The sequence below is a fragment of the Ciconia boyciana genome, chromosome 16, assembly GCF_034638445.1.
Source record: "Ciconia boyciana chromosome 16, ASM3463844v1, whole genome shotgun sequence".
In the NCBI taxonomy this organism is placed as follows: Eukaryota; Metazoa; Chordata; class Aves; order Ciconiiformes; family Ciconiidae; genus Ciconia; species Ciconia boyciana.
In genome coordinates, this window is record NC_132949.1 from 311,899 (window position 1) to 333,352 (window position 21,454).

At 50.3% G+C, this 21,454-nt stretch overlaps 2 protein-coding genes across 4 annotated transcripts in view; one reads left to right on the top strand and one right to left on the bottom strand.

Annotated features, from left to right (window-relative positions):
• ASPSCR1 (ASPSCR1 tether for SLC2A4, UBX domain containing) overlaps nt 1–2,781 on the bottom strand; it is a 51,457-nt gene extending 48,676 nt beyond the window's left edge. Inside the window, exons 1-3 of one of the 3 annotated variants that reach the window (XM_072881216.1) lie at nt 2,458–2,608; nt 2,288–2,343; nt 1,126–1,237 (exon numbers count right to left, since the gene is read on the bottom strand). In XM_072881216.1, coding sequence (XP_072737317.1) covers nt 1,126–1,237; nt 2,288–2,343; nt 2,458–2,556 — 267 coding nt within the window. In that variant the 5' untranslated portion in view covers nt 2,557–2,608. Of the gene's footprint in view, nt 1–1,125; nt 1,238–2,287; nt 2,344–2,457 lie in introns of all 3 variants that reach the window. The other 2 variants (XM_072881218.1, XM_072881217.1) reach the window with 2 other exon arrangements.
• A 7,078-nt stretch (nt 2,782–9,859) lies between these two features.
• Nucleotides 9,860–20,089, top strand: NOTUM (notum, palmitoleoyl-protein carboxylesterase). Its single transcript, XM_072881058.1, has 11 exons — nt 9,860–10,255; nt 10,721–10,773; nt 11,033–11,128; nt 12,273–12,333; nt 13,229–13,287; nt 14,796–14,898; nt 15,689–15,880; nt 16,138–16,238; nt 16,339–16,486; nt 17,106–17,153; nt 17,264–20,089. The coding sequence occupies exons 1-11, from the start codon at nt 9,939–9,941 to the stop codon at nt 17,568–17,570; spliced, it is 1,485 nt and encodes a 494-aa protein (XP_072737159.1). The 5' UTR covers nt 9,860–9,938; the 3' UTR covers nt 17,571–20,089.
• Nucleotides 20,090–21,454: the final 1,365 nt, after the last annotated feature.

A 21,454-nucleotide genomic window follows, 5' to 3' on the forward strand; every position in this document is an offset into this window, starting at 1 on the left:
AAAATTTTAAGCAGATGCTACCAGCTTGTGGTATTTTTTTTTAACCAAATACGTCATTTGGAGCACAAACTTCTTTCTACCACAAAGTCAGAAAGAAAACGTTAGTGCCAAAACAAAGCACATGGAGGTTTTACAGAGAAAAACATGGACATCAGTGACCCCCAAAACTATGTTATGCACCCACAGTGAACTACAGCAGAGATTCCAAAACCTTCTCACACTACAAAGTTCACTTTTCAATGTATGTATCAGTTTATCTTTGTGGCAGCTAAGGCAACTGCCTGTAACAAAATACCACTAATGCAATTTGGCAGACAGACATTAAGAGATTAGCACTAATAGGCCTGCAACTTTCACAAAAATTGACAAACTCCATGAGGAAGTCAGTAAGAAGAGAGATAACTGTTAGCGATAGACTAATTTTCATTCCCAGGCTACTTAAATAGGTTCATACGTCATTTTTACCACATAAAATGTTTATGCTCATTAACATCTATGCATCTTTTTAAAAATTATGCCTCCAGCTGTTATAATGACATGCATAAAAGATTTTTAAATCTCCTAAATGTAACAATAATTCCTACAGAACACAGCATCCATAAGCCCTTTGCAAATTATACTCAACAGGAACATTCGGCAACTGCTAAACACAGCACACGTCCCAAAAAAATTCTAAAGCTGTGTAAACACGCTGTGAACAGCAATGCTAGGAAAAAAGCAACACAGAATTCTGAAAGAATTTGAGATTTTAGTCAAAATCCAGAGGCAGACAACAACAACTGAAATAGAAATTAGGAAAGGGAACTGAGTTAGCAGCTCAAGTGCTGTGCAAAGTCATCAGTAATGTTTAACTTCTTATACATTAATGACTCTAGTTTTTCAGCTCCCCAAAAGATCTCCCTATCCTCCAGCACACAGCCGGAACTCCACCATCATAGAGACTGCAAGCAAAGACTTCCGGCTACTAAATTACCATTTTCCACCACGCCTCAACCAGTCTTTGGGTGGCCTTCCACTCAAGCATTGTCCAAGCCTACCCATACTCTTGCTCATTAGATCAGATGAGATCATATCCAGCACGACTGACAACTGAACAAATTGGGTCACATTGTGAAATTAACATACCGTGTTTCCAATTCCCACTCTATTAGAAACCGGCACCATCTCCAGCTTGGCATTGTTGGGCAGTCTGGCAAATCTCCACTGTAAAGAGAGATCCAACACACTCCTCTGAAACCTAAAGAAGAACACAGCCCATGAAGACACCAGGAACCATCCTATGCCACCTCCAGATCACTTCAGGGACTGGCAACAATGCAAAGCCCAGGTATTGAGCAAGAGAATTCCCCCACGGGCTGACTATAAGCCATAGAGCACAATTCAACCATGCACAACTGGTAATTCAGAAAACAGTCATCAACAAGAATTATTCTGCATACCAAAAAAGCTGTAGTTTGTAGAGGTCACAGATAAAATACTCAAATATATGTTCGTCCTCAGGCTTTAAGAGATAAACAGCACCCAAATACATGTTAAAGCCTCGTGTTCACTGTTAAATAAAAAGGTACTTTTTTTTACTGCCACTCAAATAACCTCTTGATTATGATACCGTGAAAGTATACGGTCAAACAACCAGGCAGGAGAGAAGAGTCCTACCAGTCTGTGAGCTAGCAGAAGCACGTGTGTGGGGAGGAACATCTTCACCGAAGTTACACAGAACCTCGGTATCTATCCCAAAAGCAAAGGGAACTTGGCAGGGGGGAAATGGGGAGAGATTAATTTGAACAACATAACTTTGTTGGACAACAATCTGAACCGTAGCCCGTGGATCCCTGTCTCCCCCGGGACGGCCGTGAACAATTTCCTCGTGCATTACCACACAGAACCCACAGAGCTGTGGCAAGGACTGAAGCGAAGACTGACCTCGGGTGAACAGCTCAAGGACCCCGGGACCCCTCTCGGACACCCGCCCCCCAGCCCCACGCCCGCTCCTGCCAAGGCTCGGCCGCGCTCGCTGCAGAGCAGGCCCGCCGGGACGGCCTTCGGCAGCGCGCTGGGACCGCGGGCAGGCCGCGGGCACCGGCCGTCCGCCCTGCCGCCGACGCGGCGGGCGGCTGGGCAGCGCCGGGCCCCGCCTGGCCCGGGAGAGCAGCCGCGGGCGGGCCGGGCGGGGCCTCTCCCACCGGCGGCGCGGCGCAGCCTCCAGCCAGGCCCGCACACGGGCCCGGGCCGGGCCGGGCTGCCCGCCGGCCCAGCAGGGCGGAGGCGGCCCCGCGGTGAGACTCACTTCAGGCCGTACTCGCCGGGGCTGCCGCCCTGCTTCCTGCAGACCTCCTCGAGGATCTGCGGAGAGAACAGAGGCGTTACGGGCCGGCCCGCAGCCCTGCCGCCGCGCCGCGCCGCGCCTCGCCTCGCCTCGCCTCGCCGCGCCGCCAGCCGCCCCCGCCCCGGACCCACCTGGAGCAGCACCGTGCCGGGCCCCACCCGCACCGTGACCCGCCGCCCGCTGGGGGCCAGCACCGACACCACGGCGCCCCCCCCGCCTGCTGCCGCCATCTTCCCTCCCGCCGCGGCGCCGGCCACCGCGCGGCCGGGGCGGAGCTGGGCCCTGGGCCGCCCCTGCCTGCAGACCGCGCCCCGCCCCGCCCCGCCGCGGAACGGAGCGGAGCGGAGCGGCTGGGCGGCCCCGGCGGTGGATCGGCGCGGGCGAGCCCCGGCCCGGTGGAGCCGGCCCGAGGCGTGGACGGGCAGGCGGCTGTGCGGGGCCGCGGCCGGGGCCGGGGCCTGGGCGGCCGCGGCGGGAGTTGGCTGCCCGCGGCAGCCCGGCGGAGCGGCATTTGCGTTTCCCCGGGTGCGAGGTTTGCACCGGCTCTGGGAGCGAGGGCAGGGCAGCCGAGTGCAGGATGCCGGGCAGACACGGGAGCGTGCAGCGGGCGCGCCTTCCAGGGCACAAGCTTTTTCCCTGGCTGAGGGAGCGGGGGGGGGCGGGCGGGCGGAGGGGGGGGATTCCCTGCCCTCCCCGCTCGGTCGCGGGAAGAGGAGGCGCTCCCGGGGCCTGGGCGAGGAGCTGGGCGCAGTCCCGGGGCCGCCGCCGCCGCCGCCGCCGCCCCGCAGCTCTGCGGAGAGCCGGAGGGGAGAACAGCCGGCACTGCCGGCCGCTGTTGACAAGGCGTTGTGTTTTCCGTCGGGTTTCCGGTGTCACGCGCAGTCGCCTCACCCCTGAGGAGATAAACGAGATCCTTCGTGGTACGGGGACCTTGTCTGGCGACGGCCGTAGCAACCCCCCGTAGCCGCCTACGCGCCGGTGGCTCCGCGCCCCGAGCCCGAAGGGCTGGGGGGGGGCTGGGCACTCGCGTGCTGAATTTATGGCAAGAAATCTCCTCTGCAGATTTAGGCTCTTGCCTCTTCACCAAGCAGCGATGTCGGTGACTAGTAACTCCGAAAATATCTACGTGTACGAGGAAGGTGCGCCTGGGCAGAATACAAAAGCTATCGCAACGACCCCGTTTCAGAGAGAGGAGGGGAGCATCTTACTACGTTCCCATTGTCAGCTGAGTGTCTAGACAGTGTCACAACCAGGACACCGGCGGTAAGACAAATTACAGCATCCCGCTGCCCTCGAAAGCCATTTCTTCTGGCCAAAAAAAAAAGGAAAAAAGGAAAAATGTTGATTGGGCATCTCATGATGAGTGTTGCAAACTCAGCCATTGAGATGAGATGAGATGACTGCAGCTAGGGAACCAAGATTATCTTACGTTTTACGACACAAAATTTATTGGAGAATTTATTTCATTTATGAGCTTCCCCTTGAGTCTCAGCACTGCCTTTCCAGTATCGAAGGCGCTCTCAGAGACCAACTACAGTCTGTTTTGTTTGGTATCATAAAAAAACTTTTACTTTGGGTAACCACTGGAATTTATTTAGCCTAAGTTGTTACCACATGCCAAATACTTTCTCTGCTTCTTCTATATTTATCATATATGTTAAGCTTAAGTCCACACCGCCACCCCCAGCGCCCACAAAAATGTCTGCTTTGCTTGGCTTATAAAGGAAAAAGATCCTTTTAAGGAAAGACACTTCTGTAAAAGATAACACTTGCTCGTTTTTACCATATCAGCAGTGTGAGAGAAGGGAGAAGGAGAGAGGATGGGAGTTTTAATAATGGAGAGACATCCCCTTGCTTATGCATGTGCATTCCTAAGCCCACCCAACACCATAACTGCTCAATAAGATGTAGTAATAGTAATAAAGGATGTCCTGGTGTATAATGCGTCATTTAAAAATAATGCTTAAAAATGTCTTTCCATTTATTCTTTCCATTCCATTGGGAAGTATCATTGTCATATCACTTACACAGCTACAGTGTTCAGGATATTGGCATCCCAGTCTGCGTGTGTAATTCCTAAACACATTAAAATGGTTTAAGTCAATGTATTTTACTTTCAGAGCTGGGATGGACGAGAGGTATATATATGGCCGGTTACCCTAGAACAGCTGATTAGTGACTTGTTGGTCCACATCAGCTGAATGACTTTCAATCATATGTCAATACCCTGTAAGTTGTCTGTGTGCACTTTTTTTTGGTACTATTTTAGCTAAGCAGCTGTGTAACTTTCTGAATATAATCATGATAGCTATATATGGAGGTATTACCACCATCCTCCTTTTACTTGTCAGTTCCTAGCTTATGTAGCGAAGATCTTTGTTCATACTCTGAAATTCAGCATTGGATAAGGAGGTTACAAATCACCGTCCTCTCAAGGATGTTCTTTTCTAGAAGAGAGGCCCACATCTTAGAAGAGCTTCTTAATTAGAATGGCTACACTGGCTCACACCAAGGTAACCAGAACACTACCTCTGATGGCAACTGGGAACAGCAGCAGAGCAGAGACGCCGTGATTTTATTTTCCCCAGTATCAACTTCCAGTTTTCAGCCATCTGCATCTTCTAGACTTCCTGAGTCAGAGGTTGTGTCTTTACCTCTAATCATATCTGAGGGATTTTTCTCACATGAATTTGCCCAGCCATTTTCTGAGCCCATCTGAGCTTTTGGCATCCTTGGGATCATGGGGCAATGAATGCCACAGTTAAATTGCATTGTATGACAGAAGTCCTTCATTTTGTTTGTTTTAGAACTTCTTCCTTGGTGTTCCCCAGCTCTTATTAAGAAACAATAACTAATCATTCTCTGTTACCATCTCTGCAACATTCACAAGTCTAGAGACATATTTCATATAATTCCCTACCTTTTTAATTGCCTTTTGCTGTAAAATATGTGAAGAGGCATGAGGACTTAAGGGCAAGATTGTTCTGAAAGTTTTCACACTTTTGCCTACAGAGGGTACAACAAATGTCTGTGGTGTGCAAGTTCTTTTTAGCCTTTAAAATAGGCTAGAGATCCAAAGCTCTGGAAGTATCTAACACAGAATGAAGATAATCCTGTCCTTCCACTAATTAATACCTTCACAGGAGGTATGAAGAAGAAGAAGAAACAATTAAAATGGCTATTTTAACACCAGCAATTAATCAGCTGCTGAGGTGGAGCAGCCATTCAATTTTAAAAGATACACTTAGGGTTTCATGGAGCCCAAAAAATTGGTCTTGTTTCTGGATGGGGGGTAGCTCCTATTTGATGTCTGAAGCAGGCAGCTGTTTCCTATTTTGCATTTGGAAGTGACACATCCCTTAAAGAAATGTTGCTCCTGTTAAAAAGGCACCGATGTAATTTGAGCTGAACATTTCCAAGTTGCAGGATTAGAGAGATGAATCTAGTTTTTAATGGCATGTCATAATCAGAAAGTTGCATGGAGGTTATGGGTCGCATTTCATACCCAGAGCCACTTCTAATCTCAAATATTTATCTGAAATTAGAAGCATCAGGAGAGAAAGAAGGGGGAGGTAACTACAACCTGGAGTTCATTAAAGTGCTACAAAGAAAGAGGAACTCATTAGGGAATAGCTGAAAATACTCTTGACAATTCAGATTTCTGCCACTGTCAGGATCAGGAGGATGCCTGCAAATCTACCAGGTGAGTCTCAGCAAAACAACATCCACCATGCTAAAAACTTTGCAGAAATTGCATTTCATTAGTGATTACAGTGAACAAACTGTAGAATGAACTTTCCCTAAAATCACCTTTTAGGCAGCTAGTGCTTTGCATTAGACACATATCCCTGGCATTATGTTTGCATTCTATCACACGCCCACACAGAGAATAATGCATAAATTTGCTTCTTGATAAAGCATGGGCCCCCCCCCCCCCTTTTTTTTTTTCTTTCACATGGGTAGGGAATTAACTGTGAACATCTAGAAATATGCTGTCACCAGTTCCAAAACATGATACAGAACAATAGTTACTTATCACAGTAACGATGATTCTGAAAAGTATTTCCTTCTGTCTGTACCAACGGTACATGCTACTGATCATGCTGAGTCCCGGGGACAGTCAAGAGACATTCTGGTTCCTACCAGAGCATCACACAGCACATTATGTTTGTACGAAGGGTATAAACGAGCTCTGTTGCCCTATCAGCATTCCTTTACCCCCACCCACCATTGATGTTAGAAGAGATGGCGGTGGTGTGACGATGCAAAAGCAGGATTTTATCTGTTGGTGAGTGGTCTTCTATGGGTGGTTTTCTTACACCACACGCATGCGCACACTTTTGATCAACACAAGACCCAAGAAACAAGCCAGGGAACTTCAACTGAGCCAGGACTGCAGAGCTGCTTCAATCAGGCGTGAGAGCTGGCTACGAAGGGGAAACATACCTGTGGCACAAGTCCTTGCACAGGGCTCCAGGTGTAACCTGCTCGGTTTCTGATAGGGAAACATCAAAAGGGCAAGTCCTGGAGCTGCCTTGGTCCTGGCAGAGTACGAGGGAGTTTCAGAACTGCCTCATTTGCTGTTGTATGGCATAGTTCAACGTACTTCAACACATAAAACTACATTAGGACACACTGGAACATATTATGCAGGATATTTCATTTTGAAAGGTATTAAATGAAAACAGCATCTCCCTTAACATTATTCCCAATCATTAAAAATCTCTTGCTGGCCTCCTACGTGCCATGCTCCTACCAGTAGAAATGCCCAATCTTCAGTGCCTGGAGCAGGAGTCCAATTCTTTCACAGCTTTCTCTGAGCTTCCTTCTGTAGCGAGCCCAATCTGATCAGTGTAGGGTGGCTCTTACCAAAAAGATTAAAACTTAGTGAACCTCTCATGCTGAAGGACAGTATTATAAAATTGTCTAAAAGCTGTGTGCCCTTGGTGTTCTCTGAAGTTCAGTATGTCAAAGAGTTAAACTGTACCAGATTTAAATGTCTAGAAGTAAAAAAGCAGTCTGTCATGCTGTAACCTCACACGGCCTTACGCTCTTCTTAACAGCCCCCTTGCTCCTTCATGACAGAGGTAACACGAACTTTTTACAGGCCTTTGGAAGGATGACACGTAAGAGTGCTCTGAAAGAAACCCTCCTGAGTTACCCGAACCAGGAGAAGTAAGAAAGCTGAACGGGGCTCAGTAAAGCCAAGACAGGCAAAATTTAAATTTCTTTACTTCACCTCTTTGGACAAAGGCCCAAAGATCTCCAACTTTCACATGCACTCTTCTTTGCCCTAAGGGTCTTCATTGGTATATCACATTCAGTCACCCCTTAATGCCCCAGCTGGTACAATGTGTTACGGAGCCCCGTAACGGCAGACCTCCCCAAAGAGAAGGAGCATGGAAACCAGGAGGAAGGCAAGCCTGTCAGTGAGATGAACGGCAGCCTTTTCTCTAAAGAAGTAGGATGGAGTTCAGCAATCTTATCCGTCCTGTTTTCTTGCTGTAGCTAGTGGCATATGAATGAGGTCTTGGAGCTGTTTATGCCAACTCTTCCAGTGATCCTAAAGCACTCTTGAGGACTTACTGATTCATCTGGTCAGGCTTTGCGCAAACTAACCAGTTTCCAGCTGCATCTCTGCTCAGGCAGCCAGCCAAGCTCTCTAACTTGCTGTAACTAGTCCTAGTGATCGATTGCTCATACCTGTCATGGCGAGGGAGGAAGGGACATTAAGGCCAGTGTAGAAAAAGATATGATGATGCAGAATTGTGCTGGGACCAAAAATATATCAGGGGGTGAATGCAGTGTGTGTGTGGAGGGGTACGTTCAATTTAGTGGCTTTTCCTGGCTTAAAGATACTGTTGGTACTATCAGCACTTACATAAAAGAAAACATTTGGAGGTAAAAATCTGACTGTGGACAGAGCTAAGACCAAGAATATGTAAGAGTAACTGAAAGATTAAAAAAAAACAGCCCAACATGGCAAGCAAATTGCAAAACCATGTGCTATGTATGTAGGAAGTTCAAAGTCAAGGATACACTTAGAAAGTCCAAACATGCTAAGGTAAAAAATGTAGTTGCAGCAGCTGGACAGCCTTAACTCTTGCTCTGCAAAAAAGCCTTCCACTTACTATTTTAAGATTATACTACTTTCAACTTTTCTGATCCCAGATAGGTTACACTTCCCGGCAAAGACAGACCGTTTCCCCACTCCTCTCTGGAGGGCTGTCGAGGGGTGTGAGCTGTCCATTCTGGTATCTAAACGAAGATGGCATTATTCAAAGTGTAGCATTTTCTCGGTTTTTCCTCGGTTTTTAATACCAAGGTCTGTGATAAGGACTGCCTTTCTGTGACATGCCTCGCTCTCAGGTGACCGGCACTCTGGTAACTGGGACTTAGCATGGCTTTTCCTCCAGGATTCTTCCTGCCATCGCTGGGAATGTCCCAGCCCCAGGGAACAACCAGGGAGAGCAGCTGGGGGGTAAACTTCGTGAGCCGCGAAGAGCACCGAGGCAAAGTCCCCCCGCGGCGCGAAGGCTACGGCCGGCCCGCCCGCCGCGGACCCGCCGCGCCCGGCCGCCCGCAGGCGTCCCCCCGCTGCGGGAGAGCCCTCTCCCCGCGTCCCTCTAACGCAGCCGGGGCCACCGCGTCCCCTCTCGTCCCACGGCAGCAGCATCCCCCTGGCCGGGAGCGACCCGCTGCCCGCCCCGGTCACCCGCGGGCGCCTACGCGGAGCGGACGCCGACGTCTTGGGCCAAATGACCGTCTCCCGGCTTTCCGCTGGTCCCTGCGGGCCGGGGCCAGGCTGGAGCCCGGCAGCGCGGAGGAGCACCCCCCCCCGAGGGCTCCGCGGCCATCCCCGGGCCGCACCGGCAGCGGCCGCAGGGCAGAGCGCTGCTCGGGGGCGCGGCGGCGGCATGACCGGCGGGAGGGGGGGCGGGGGGCAGCACCGCCCACGTGGTGCCGGGGAGGAGCCGCCGTCGGGGCCGGGGAGGGGGGAGCGGGGGGGCGGCGCGGGCCGGGGGCGCCGCCGCGGGGGCTGCCACGTGCGGGTCCTCGCGCCCGCGCGGCCCGACCCCACCGCCGGCCCCGGCCCCGGCGAGAGGCCGCCCCGTGCCCCCGCCGCCCTGCGGGCGAGGCTGGCGGGCGCCGCCGGCCGCGGCCGTGGCCCCGGCGCCGGCAGGGGCGGCGATGGCGGCGCCGGCGGGCGCGGGGCGCGCCCCGACGGAGCGGCCCGCCGTGCCGGTGCGGCGCGGCGCGGCGCAGACCCCCCGCTCCCTCCGCCTCGCTCCGAGGGGGCGGAGGGCAGGGCAGGGCGGGGGCTGGCCGGCTGCTGCCCCACGCGGCGCCCGGGCTGGCGGCGCCCCCGGCGCGCTCCCCGCGCACTCCGTGCCCCTCTGTCATGCTCGCCGCCTGGGAGCGGGCGGCGGGCTCCTGCGCCGGCAGCCGCGCCGCCGAGCCCGCGCCGCCGGCGCTGCCCTCGCCCTCGCCGCCCGCCGCCGACCCCCGTCCCCGCGGGCGGCGCGGCGGGGCGCGGCGGATCGCGGGCGGCGCTGCCCGCCGGCGGGGGCTGGCTGCCGCCGCGGCGAGCGGCGGGTGGCGGCGGGCGGCGATGGGCACGGCGGCCGTGCACCTCCTGCTGCTGCTGGGGCTGCTGCACGCCGGGCCCGGCGGCGAGGGCAGGAAGGGCTGGCGGCGGCGGGGCCCGGCGGCCCGCGAGCGCGGCGAGGCGGCGGCGGCGGCGGCGGCGGCCGAGAGCTTCCCGCTGGACTTCACCGCCGTAGAGGGCAACATGGACAGCTTCATGGCGCAGGTCAAGAGCCTGGCGCAGTCGCTGTACCCCTGCTCGGCCCAGGCGCTGCCGCACGACCTGCGCCTGCACCTCCTGCACAACGCCTCGGTCACCTGCAACGACGGCAGCCCGGCCGGGTGAGTCCCCGCGCCGCGCCCCGCCGCGCCCCGCCGGCCCGGCCCGCACGGCGCCCCGCCGGCCCCGGCTGCGCGCCGCCCCGGGACTGCCCCGCGCCGCCCGCCGGCGCCTCGTCGCGGCCCCCGCCGCCCCGGCCCCGGCCCCGGCCCCGGCCCGCCGCGCGCTCCCCGAGCCCCGGCCCCGGCCCGCCGCGCGCCCCCCCCGCCCCGGCCCCGCAGGCTGTGGCGCCACCGCGCGGCGGCGCGCGGCGCGGTGGCGACAGGTGCAGCGAGCGCCTCCCGCGCGGCGGCGGCGGCGGCGGCCCGAGGCGCCTGTCTTGGCGGGCGCGAGCGCCGGCGCCCGTTCCGCAGCCGTGCCCAAACACTCGGCGCAGCCCCGGCGCCCCGGCCCGGCGGGCATCAAAGCGCTGCGGTCGGGCCCGGCTCCCGCCAACGCCGCGCCGCCTCCTGTTTGTCTGTCCTCAGCTACTACCTCAAGGAGTCCAAGGGCAGTCGGCGGTGGCTGCTGTTCCTGGAAGGTGAGCGTCGGCGCCTCGTCGTCCCCCCCGCGCCGCGCCGGGCGGGGGCCGGGAGAGGGGAGGCGGCCCGCGGCTGCCCCCGGCCCCCGCGGGCCGCCTCTCCTCGGCCGTCGCCCGCTCCGCCCCGGCCGCCCGCGGCCCCCCGGCCCCGGCCTGCCCGCGCCCCTCGGGGGCTGCCCGCCGCGGCCCGGCCCGCGGGCCCAGCTGCCGGCGCTGGGCAGGGCGGCGGGGCGGCTGACCCCTCTCTTCCCCTCACCAGGAGGGTGGTACTGCTTCAACAGGGAGAACTGCGACACCCGCTACGACACCATGCGGAGGCTGATGAGCTCCAGGGAGTGGCCCGCGACCCGAGTGGGTGAGTCGTCCCCCTCTGCCCCGTGGGGAGAGCCCCCCAGGAAGCGGGGCCAGGCCGGGGCAGCCGCCCGCGGCCTCGGCATCCTTGCAGGCGCGTGGTCGCTGCCGCCTGAGCGCTCCCGCCCCGGCGCTAGCGCAGCGTCACAGGCACGGACGCTCGCTCCTGCGAGAGGACGCCCAAACACGCGTGCTTCTCCGCTCTCTGGAAAAGTTAGAAAAGCGCAGATGCGCACATGCGTTCGGACGTACGGTCATCGCTGGTAGACAGCGCTGGCCTTTTGAATTCTGGCCAGTGTGCTCTCTTTATTTTAAATTGCATGCGTGTGCTGACAGACCTGCTGGGGTCTTCAAGAGTTGTGTTTTAGTTTTGTTGGTCTTTAAAGAGTCTTTGTGTTCCTCTTAATCCTGTCAGAAGAACGGTTCTTGGGCCTCTTTATCTGTTTGTCAGGACAGATGTGCTTTCTTGCGCGCCGCACTGAGTGCGTGCGTCCGCCTGTGGTAGGACTGGCCCCGCGTGCACAGGGAGAAAGCAGATCAGCTGCCGGGCTTTTACCTGGAGCTGTGTGGTTCCACCTTTTCCCCATTCACAACTGCATGACATCGCTTAACCAACTATTCTCAGCGTGAAAGCATACATTTGGTGCATATGTAAAGTATTTGTAGTGTCTTCCAGTGCCATGCATGAGGTGGAATTAGCACCCCAGATACCCACGCTCTGGACCACCAGCTCCTGAGTCAGCACAGGAATGTTGAGCTTCTCTCTTCATTCTTGCTGCTTATGCTCCAGCTTTCTGAATGCCTAAGCCTGTGTCATTCACACAGCTCTTATAATTGCATATATTGGAATTCACCTGCTAGGATTTGTTTTTTGGGGAAGTGCTTAATTTTCAGTATGTGTCACAGGTTCTTTTCTGTGCTGCCAGAGGGTTCTAGACAGGCTTCATCTCTAGCGTGAATCAAATTCTGAAAGTCGCATCTGCCTAAGGGCAAGTTTAGAAATGTTCCTTCCACTTCCCTTACCAATGTTTTTCATCATGGATGTTTGTTTTCTGTGTGGTCAGAGATCCTGCATGAGGCTCATAGGGTTCCTCTGAAGTCATAGACTGTCATCTGTACATTTCTTGTTTCTTTGTGCCCATCTGCAGGAACTGGGATCCTGTCATCACAGCCAGAAGAAAATCCCCACTGGTGGAATGCAAACATGGTGTAAGGAGGGACAACGAAGGGAAATAGGTTTATACTTAAACAGCATCTCCTGCGTTTTAGGCTAGCAAGAGTGCTACAAAGAGAGATTAAGACTAACACTTGAGAGAGGAAATTGTATGTTTCCTCATTTGTTCTAGTTCAGCTCTCTAACAAGTAACGCTGGCAAGGTCTGGAGAAACTTAAGTCCGGTCTCCTTGGAGTTGTGGGGTGATCTAATGAAGAAACACTGGGGATAGCTTAGAGAGCCTACTCAAATACCTGAGGTGGCAAATACTGTTGTGAGTGGTGGGCTGATAGTATGTTACACATCTGCCAGTTTGAGAGGAATCTGGAGCAGCTCTTCTAGCTCAAAGAAGAGAAATGAGAAAGACACCGGTTTATATATGCATCTATATAGGAGGGAAAAGCAGAAGAGAGGGATGTTAATTTGCATTCTGCAAGCCGGAGACAAAAATGGGAAGATAACTTCATTCCTGCAAAAACCTCCAGTGGTTGCAGTCAGCATTTACACTGCTTTGACAAGGTCTTTTCATTTTTCATGTGCAACACTGAAGCACAGAGAGTTTCCTTGTGGCAGGCCATCCACCGTATCAGTGGGACAGCCAAGAGCAAAATCTTGGCCCATCATTCTGTCCACTGAGCGCAGTGCTTCAATTAGATTGATAAGACACATTATTTATTGATTTAACTCAGTAAAACTACCAGTGTTCAGGAGAAAATTCAAGACAGTTATAATAGTCACTTGGTGTGCAAGAAGGTAAGTTGTCTAACTGGACAAGAAACTCTTCCCTTTTCCCCGCCCCAGGGTTTAATTTTCTTCCAGTTACTTGACCCTACCCTCACCCCTCCTTGCGTGTCAAAGGAACATCAGTACTCACACAACTCTCTCTTACAGATTCATCCCTTATTGCTCAAGTGATGTTTGGAGTGGTGCCTCTTCCAAGTCTGAGAAAAGTGAGTGTTGCTGATGGGCTGTTGCTGCCCCAGACATCACACATTAAAGGATATGGCCAGACTTCTGTGAAATTATGTGAATGAAGAACAGGCTTTTTCTTGCTGAAGGGCAGGAAAGAATATCAAGCTACTTCCAGATAAAACATCCTGATCTCTTTAGCTCAGGCTGTTTTGACATAGTTCAGAGCCACTGCTTGCAGAGATGTTACACTGATGCAGTATGCAAGGATTAGAGGAACGAAATTCCTTTTAGATGAATCTCCAGGTTTCAGTACACAGCAAATTAAATGGTGTAGCTGAGGAACCATAGTTTGTTGCATGCGACTTTGGCTTTGCTGATCTGAGAGGCAAGTGGAGTGAATTTAGTTTCAGACTTCTATCAGGAGGATATTTGGCCTTTGAAAGGAGCCGTCATGTGTCAGGCTAAAGCTGTCTGCTGGTTTCTTTGGGAAACAAAGAATAGTTCATCTTAATACATGCATTGCCATTGGCTATCATTTTGATGATGAAGGAAGTCTGGGAGTCTGCTTAAAGGAGTCCTCTTCCAGATTAAGCTGGATTTCATGCAAATGAATTGTTCTACCTCGTGTACTTCTCTGGGTTTCCCAATTTAAGCAGGATTGGTGTCTGAGTGCAGTAATGTCTATAGAAACACCAGGGGCTTAGTTCTCCTCTCATTTGTTCATGAAGAGTTTTCTTTGACCAGAATGGAATTACTGTTGAGGATACGCCGCTGTGAACAAAAGAATTTGGCCTAAGATTCTCCATGCTGTGGCACTGAAAAGGCAGAAGGTTAATGCTTTTCTTTGAGTTGGTCTGTGAGTTCTGACCTTAAACCACACATTGTGTCACTCGATGTCTCTCTTTACGATCTGTCCCACTGATACAGTGGATGGCCAGCTAATTCACTGAGAAACTGACCACTTGTGGATACCACAGGTACACTTTTTGTCACAGTAAGGGATCCTTTCACTTCGTCATGGCTTCTTATGATTGTTCCTATGAAGCAGTTACACTTCAACAAACATGGCTGCCTTTTGGTGGTGCCAAGGAAGTAGCAGTCTGTGTAGGTGTAACATTTTGTGAAACATTGCTTGTCTGAATTGGCTTTATGAATTGGGAAAAAAGGGATGCAGTAAGTTGGAACTGAGATTCCAGATGGTAGGAAGGTGTGCGTATTCCTCAGGTATAGAGGAAGGGTCCCAGCGCCTTCCTTCTTGTTTGCCTTCTCCAAGTTTACCAATTCCTAAGCACTGCTGCAGGAAGGTGTGCTTGTCTTATTGTGTATTCTGTTCACTCTCTATTCACTTTCTTTCAGGGAAGCAAGTTTTGTACAGGGGTGGGAGGGAGGAGTATCTCTTCTTAGATGTACTTAATACAGGTAGACAAAATGGGCCTGGTTTTAGGTTCATAATTCCTTCATATGGTTTTAAGCATTTGTGGAGAGGAAGCAAAAGTCTTAGCCCGGACAGGAAGCAGTTTTGTTGACGCTGAGCTATCTCTTCCAGATGAATATGCCTTCATGGGAGCGCTGATCATTCAGGAGGTTATAAAGGAGCTGGTGGGAAAAGGTCTTAGCACAGCAAAAGTGTTGCTGCTAGCAGGGAGCAGGTAGGTATCTACAAGATTTCCTGTGGTGAAGACAGGAGATTTCCACAGCAGAAAGCTGTTAGGGAGGAGGTCTCAGCAGCTCCTGAAAAATTTCTTCTAGGAGTACAGTAAGACTAACACAGCAAACCCTGTATCTGTTCTCAGTTTTCTCCTTTAAGTGGTACAACGGGATGATATACTATTATTTCCTCAGCTTTTGGTCCAGGCACACTTATGAGAAAATGGAGAAAATAAGAACAAGGTAAAGCTTTGCAAGAGGGAGGGAATGTGTTCATTCTTCCCTACATCAAGAACGCTGGCTCCTGTTGGCCCACACGATGAGACACATGCCTCTTGTGAATAGATTCAGGACGTCTGCATTGAAAAATCAGACTTGCCCGACGCAGGTGCTCTGAATTGTGCTACGTTGCACAAAGCTATGGTTCAGTCAGCCTATGTTACGCAGGATACAGAAGTTGCAAAGGGTGAATTTGTCTCACTTCAGATTCTTTCAGTTTTTGAGCAGGCAACCCTTGCAAATGATATAAAGCATATATATCTCCCAGAAGAAAGAATAAGAACAGGATTTGGTTTCTGAGGAATCAGTTTGTTATACTCAGCACTGGCTTTATTTCTGAGTGTTTTGCAAAGCAAGGAAATAACTTGGTGACTGCCAAGTTAGTAGTGGACTGTCCTGCGGATAGATGAAGTTGTTTATAGAGTGTCACTGCTGTGAGAGGATATGTATGCTAGCCAGCCGTTTAATAGCTGTGTGTGCTTCATGACTGCAGTATTAACATTACTGTTGCAGTGCTGGAGGGACAGGAGTGCTCCTGAATGTGGATCGAGTGGCAGAGCAGCTGGAGGAGATGGGTTATCAAGGGATTCAGGTTCGAGGCTTGGCAGACTCTGGATGGTTCCTGGATAATAAACAGTATCGCAGAACTGACTGTATTGATACCATAACATGCGCTCCAACAGAAGCCATCAGAAGAGGAATAAGGTACAATCAGATGCTCTAAAGTACACTTTTATAGGAAAAGTCAATAATTTAAAATCTAGACATGCAAAAGAATGCGTGCAAGTGTAGATGCTCTAAAATGTGTTGACGGGACAATGTAGCCAAGAAAGAACTCTGGTGTCAGTAAGTTGGAGCTATAATCAGAACAGAAATAGACTGGGATATGGAAAGGCCCTTGTTGAGATTGTGCTATGCCTTCCATTCTGTTGCTGCCTATTGTCTACTGCTTTGTCTTCTAGGTATTGGAATGGTATTGTTCCTGAACGCTGTAAGCTGCAGTTTAAAGAGGGAGAGGAATGGAATTGCTTTTTTGGATATAAGATTTACCCCACGCTTCGATGTAAGTATCAGAGGAGAGACATAAAATGGATTCTAGGGCTTCCTCTGTGTCCACAGCTAACTTAGAGCAATCCCTTTTTCCAAATTTTTTGTCTTCCTAGGTCCAGTCTTTGTTGTCCAGTGGCTCTTTGATGAGGCCCAGCTTACTGTAGACAATGTACACCTCACTGGCCAGCCTGTTCAGGAAGGGCAGTGGCTCTACATCCAGAATCTGGGTAGGGAGCTGAGAAACACCTTGAAGGATGTGACGTAAGTATTTCATTGAGGAAAACCTGGCACATTTATTTCTAAGAGGCATTCTTATCCAGTATCCTGGCTGCATTTCTCAGATCTCTGCAGAAACAAGTGTTGTAAATTTGGTAACTATTAGTTTATCTACATCAAGAATTGGGCCTTTTTCATTTCTGGATAAGTGCAAAGTAATTTCCAGCTTCACAATTATCAGCTACCCTCTGTTATGAATAGGAACGTGGTTTTTTTCTTTCCTACCTCCAAGGTGAGGTCTGAGACTCCTTGCCATTGCGCAGCCATTAACCTCACAGGGATGTTTTAAAAAGTACTGATCATAAAACATCCAGAGACTTGATGAGACTACAGAGGAGGAACCATTAATGTGCCTTACTTGCTTCATACTAGAGCAGGTATTCAGGAGTCTCTTGTTGCAAATGTGCAGTGTTAGGCAGGATGGAACCCCTTTTCTTCTGGATACTTTCCAGTCCAGCTGGGTTTTATATCATGATAGTCATGTTTCTAAAAATCTTGCCAGGGACAGCAAAAATTTCCCCCTCTACCTAGTCCGGAAGGTTCTATTTAGCAGGAGTTACTTTGTCCTTCCAAGACCTAATCCATGTTTCCTTTTTTCCTTTAGTGCTAGCTTTGCTCCTGCCTGTTTGTCTCATGAGATCATTACACGCAAGTGAGTGCTTTTGCAGATTCTATGAAAGGTCAACAGGGAAACGGTAGGGGAATTAACCAGTTCCGACAGCCTGACCCGTCTGATACAATCTGTACGGTTTGTCTTTTCAGTCACTGGACAGACATCCAGGTGAAGGGGACATCATTACCCCGTGCCCTGCACTGTTGGGATCGGAGCCTACATGAGAGCAACAAAAATGGGAAGGCCCCTCTGAAAGGCTGCCCGATTCATCTGATTGACAGCTGTCCATGGCCTCACTGCAACCCCTCATGCCCCACTATCAGGGACCAGTTCACAGGGCAGGAGATGAATGTGATCCAGTTTCTCATGCACATGGGTTTTGATGTTCAGAAGATGGCACAGCAGCAGGGCCTGGAGCCCAGTAAACTGCTGGGGATGCTCAGCAGTGGTAGCTAGGAAGGGGTCTTTAGAGGGGCAGAGAGATTACATCAGGAGACTCTAAGCCCTTCTCCAACACTTTCTAATCTTCTTCCTTGCACTCATGCAGGCAGATGCACGCTCACACCCATGCATGCTCAAACCTGTACACACCCACGTGCTCCCACACTCTTGCACACTTAGGATGTGTCAAGGAAAAAAAAAAAAGGCAATTTCTTGCTTACACTATTTGACTGGAACTTGTTACCTCCAAACTCCAGGGCTCAGTTTTGGCTATTCACCTCCTCTTCCTGTGTTACACAAGGCAATCTGGTACAGGGAGTAGCAAAGCCATAAATAGCAGCCATGCGAACCTTCCCCAGATATAGAACTTCTTCCCTCGCCATGAATTTTACATCATAGACTTGATACAAGTGGTGAAAAAAGCAAGCACTGGATTTCTTTTGTCCAACTAGAAGTGAAGGAATGATTACATGACTTCCTGGAGGTCAGCATCTCATGATGAGTCAAAACGTACAAACCCAGGACATGTGCTAGGGATGGACACTCTTGTATTCAATTTACTTTCATATTATTTTATAAAATGACTTTTTTTATTACTTTTTTTAAACTAAGCAAGAAATAGAAATGATATTGTTTTGTAACATATTTTTTTTAAATAACGAAGAAACCTCTTGCTACTTTGGCAACGTGGACATATTTATTTTAATATGTAAAACGCTATTTATAAGGGCTAACCAGAGAACCATACATATGTCTTTGTAAAGTTGTATATGCTGCTCATTTGGATGGGTTATCCTTATGATCACTTGTGCCTGGGAGAGGGCTGAGGGTGGTATTGACATTTTGTATTAATTAGACTTCTGTGTTCCCCTTGCAGTATGCTTTGTCCTTGTTTCTCTGTTGAAGAGGTCGTAATATGAGGTATAAGTACAGAGATTTTCACCCAGCATCTGATGTTTGCATACTTGCACAGCATTTTCAGCTTGGCTGTGATTTGCCAGGTATTCCAGGGCACTGCATTTTAAGATGCAGGAATATCTGTTTTTGCAGCAAAGGCCTCTATTCTAGCGAGAGAAATGTTGGATCAGACCGTGTGGCCTATCTTAAAATGGGGAGCATTTGGAACATAAAAGGCAGAGAACACAAGACAAGCACCAACATATTTCTATTCTAAGTCATTTGCGGACACACCCACCTCAGAACATAGACAATCCCCTTTGATGGTGATGGGAGGAGAACAAGGGAGGGATCAGGAATGTGTGAGTGAAGCTGGGGAGAGCGAGAGACCCTTCCTTAGGGGGGAGGACACACCGGCAGTTGCAGAAAAGCTTTACACTGTAGCGTACTGCAGCTGGCCTAGACAAACCTGCACAAGGAGCAGAATTTACATCCATTCTGCAGAAGTTCTTGATTCCGACTTTGCATTTGCTTGCACTTGTGTAAATGGTTACACAATGCGTAGGCCACAGAAAATTAGGGCCTAATTTTAGAAAAATTCCATGCACTTTCAAGATGGGTCTTGTCAGATTAAAATGGTAGCGCTATTTGTAAGATCCATTGTCTTAGGTGAGTAAACCCCAAAATGAACAAAACCACAGCCATTCAGTTACCTTTCATGGACTTCAGCAAACAGTTGGGCAGTACCACACAGGAGATTACCCGTCCTGCTGTGCAAGATGGAGTTAGTACACATTTAAGATTAAAAAAGTAGCTAAAGAGAAAATGATTGGTGCTCCCAGCAGAACTGAAATGCAGGAAAACTACCAGTGGAGTTTCCCTATGATCAATCTAGGGATTACTGATATTCTTTATGTTTTAATGACTTGGGTATAAAAGTAAAATTGTTCTGACTGCATTTCTCATGCCACTAAGTTGAGAGGCTTCTTCAATACAGACAACAGTTGGAAAAGCATACAGGAAGATGGGATTCCTTTGAGGGCTGGAGTCACATGGAGTCAGTCAAAGTGCTGGTACGTGAGCCGTAGCCAGAATTTCTGCTGTGCACTAGTGCATCAGTTGGGCACCAAAGGAAGCTGGTGTGCGTATCAGTTGTTTGCAGGATGACTATACACAAGATGATGCACCTGTAGATAGGGCAAGTGCCCTAGGCTGTGCCCAGCGATGTATTTCTACTAGGAAACAGTAAAGTGTAAATACCACTGTTGAAGTTTGGAATACTTTTTGCAGAGCTGGTTACCTGTATATCTAAAATGTTAATTCAAAGGTTAATTTCTAAAAGGCAAAGAGTGTTTAGACGGGATATTTTCCTTGCGAGCACATGAAAAAATCTCTGGGAGTCAGGGATCACTCGTAGCTTAGTGTGCCTCTGCAACAGTCATTTAAAATGTGTAATGGGGAGAAGTCTCAAAAATATTTTTAAAGGGGAACTTGGCTAATTTATTAGAAAAATTATACAATGTGGTTGCAAGTCGTAGCTGGAAACTGGAATCTGTAACCCAGGAAGTCATTTCCAGCTCTAACCTTGTTGTACTTGTGCAATAAATATAATTTTCTGAAGCCTTTGTAAAGCTGGCACTTCTAAGTTCATCCCCACTGACATCTGCTGTGTGGAAGCCAGTGGCAAAAAGGGCAAGACTGGAAGAATTCAGTACCATGTGTTTGTACTCTCAGATCTTACGACTAGATGAGACGCTTTCCCTCTGAGAGGGAAAAATTGTCTCCAAAAGCATCACATGAATGAGCCAGAATTAAAATGCAACCAAGAAGTCAAAAGCTGATAGCAGAATGTATGGATTTGCACTGCATGACTACAGGTCCAGACTTGGGCATCAGGCACGTAAGCAGTTTCAGTCATGAGCTGGAGGGTAGACCCTGTGCCTCTCTTCACTGCAGGAGTCACTGCTAATACACAGGGCCTGGGAGAAACTAAATCTTACCCAGATAACCCACTCTTAAGCCCTCACGGAGGAGGACCGCAGATCTGATCAAGTAATGTGCACCAAACCCAGCCGCGATGCAGTGAAGACCATGGACAATTACCTTCTGCCAGTCTTACTGGCTGGAGCTCCGTGCTGGACTGAGGGCAGCTGCGAGGAAGAAGTGCCACGCTGGAGAGAGGAAAGGCACAGAAGGGCTGTTCTGGGGAAAGGTGCCCCATTCCTTGGACGAGCAATGTGGAGGCAGTGTCATTACTGCGAAAACACTGCAAGAGGGTGGTAGGAGCAGTGGGACAGCATTGCTGTTGCTGCTGCTTCCTCAGTTCCACAGCAATCAGATCAGCAGAACAGGGTCTCAAAGGAGCAGTGCAACAAGCTGTGGGTTTCTAATTCATGACCTTCTATCTGATACCTGCAGCCATGGAGAAGCTGATCAAGCTTTTGCCTCCCATGCTAGCCCTTGCTACTCCATCCTCCTTGGCAGCACACCTCTTGTGTGGAACCCAGGCTAAAAATCTGGATAGTTTAGTAGCCATGGTCTCTTCTGTGCCAATCAACATCTCGCTTTGTAAGATGCTGTGATTTACCATTTAGGAGCCACTGGTCTGATGTGTGGGTATGTGGACTTGTTAACATTCATTTAATTGCAAAGCTGCGTGCCATTCACCAGCAAATGTCTGTGACTCTGGATCTCCTTTCAGAACAAACCTTAAACTGTGCAGGCAGAGTCTTCCCTGATCAGCAGAACAGGGTCTCAAAGGAGCAGTGCAACAAGCTGTGGGTTTCTAATTCATGACCTTCTATCTGATACCTGCTTACATGTTTTTAAAGTGAAAAGAAAATTTTAGTGCTTTGGCAGTGCATCTGTATGATGCTGGGAAATGTGACTGCTGGCAGCACCCAGAGGCCCTGGGGATCCACAGAAGCCGGAGACCTGCACATTCAAACCCAACACCCCGGCAGAAGGCAGTGGTCCATCTGGTGCACTGCTCCTGCCCACTG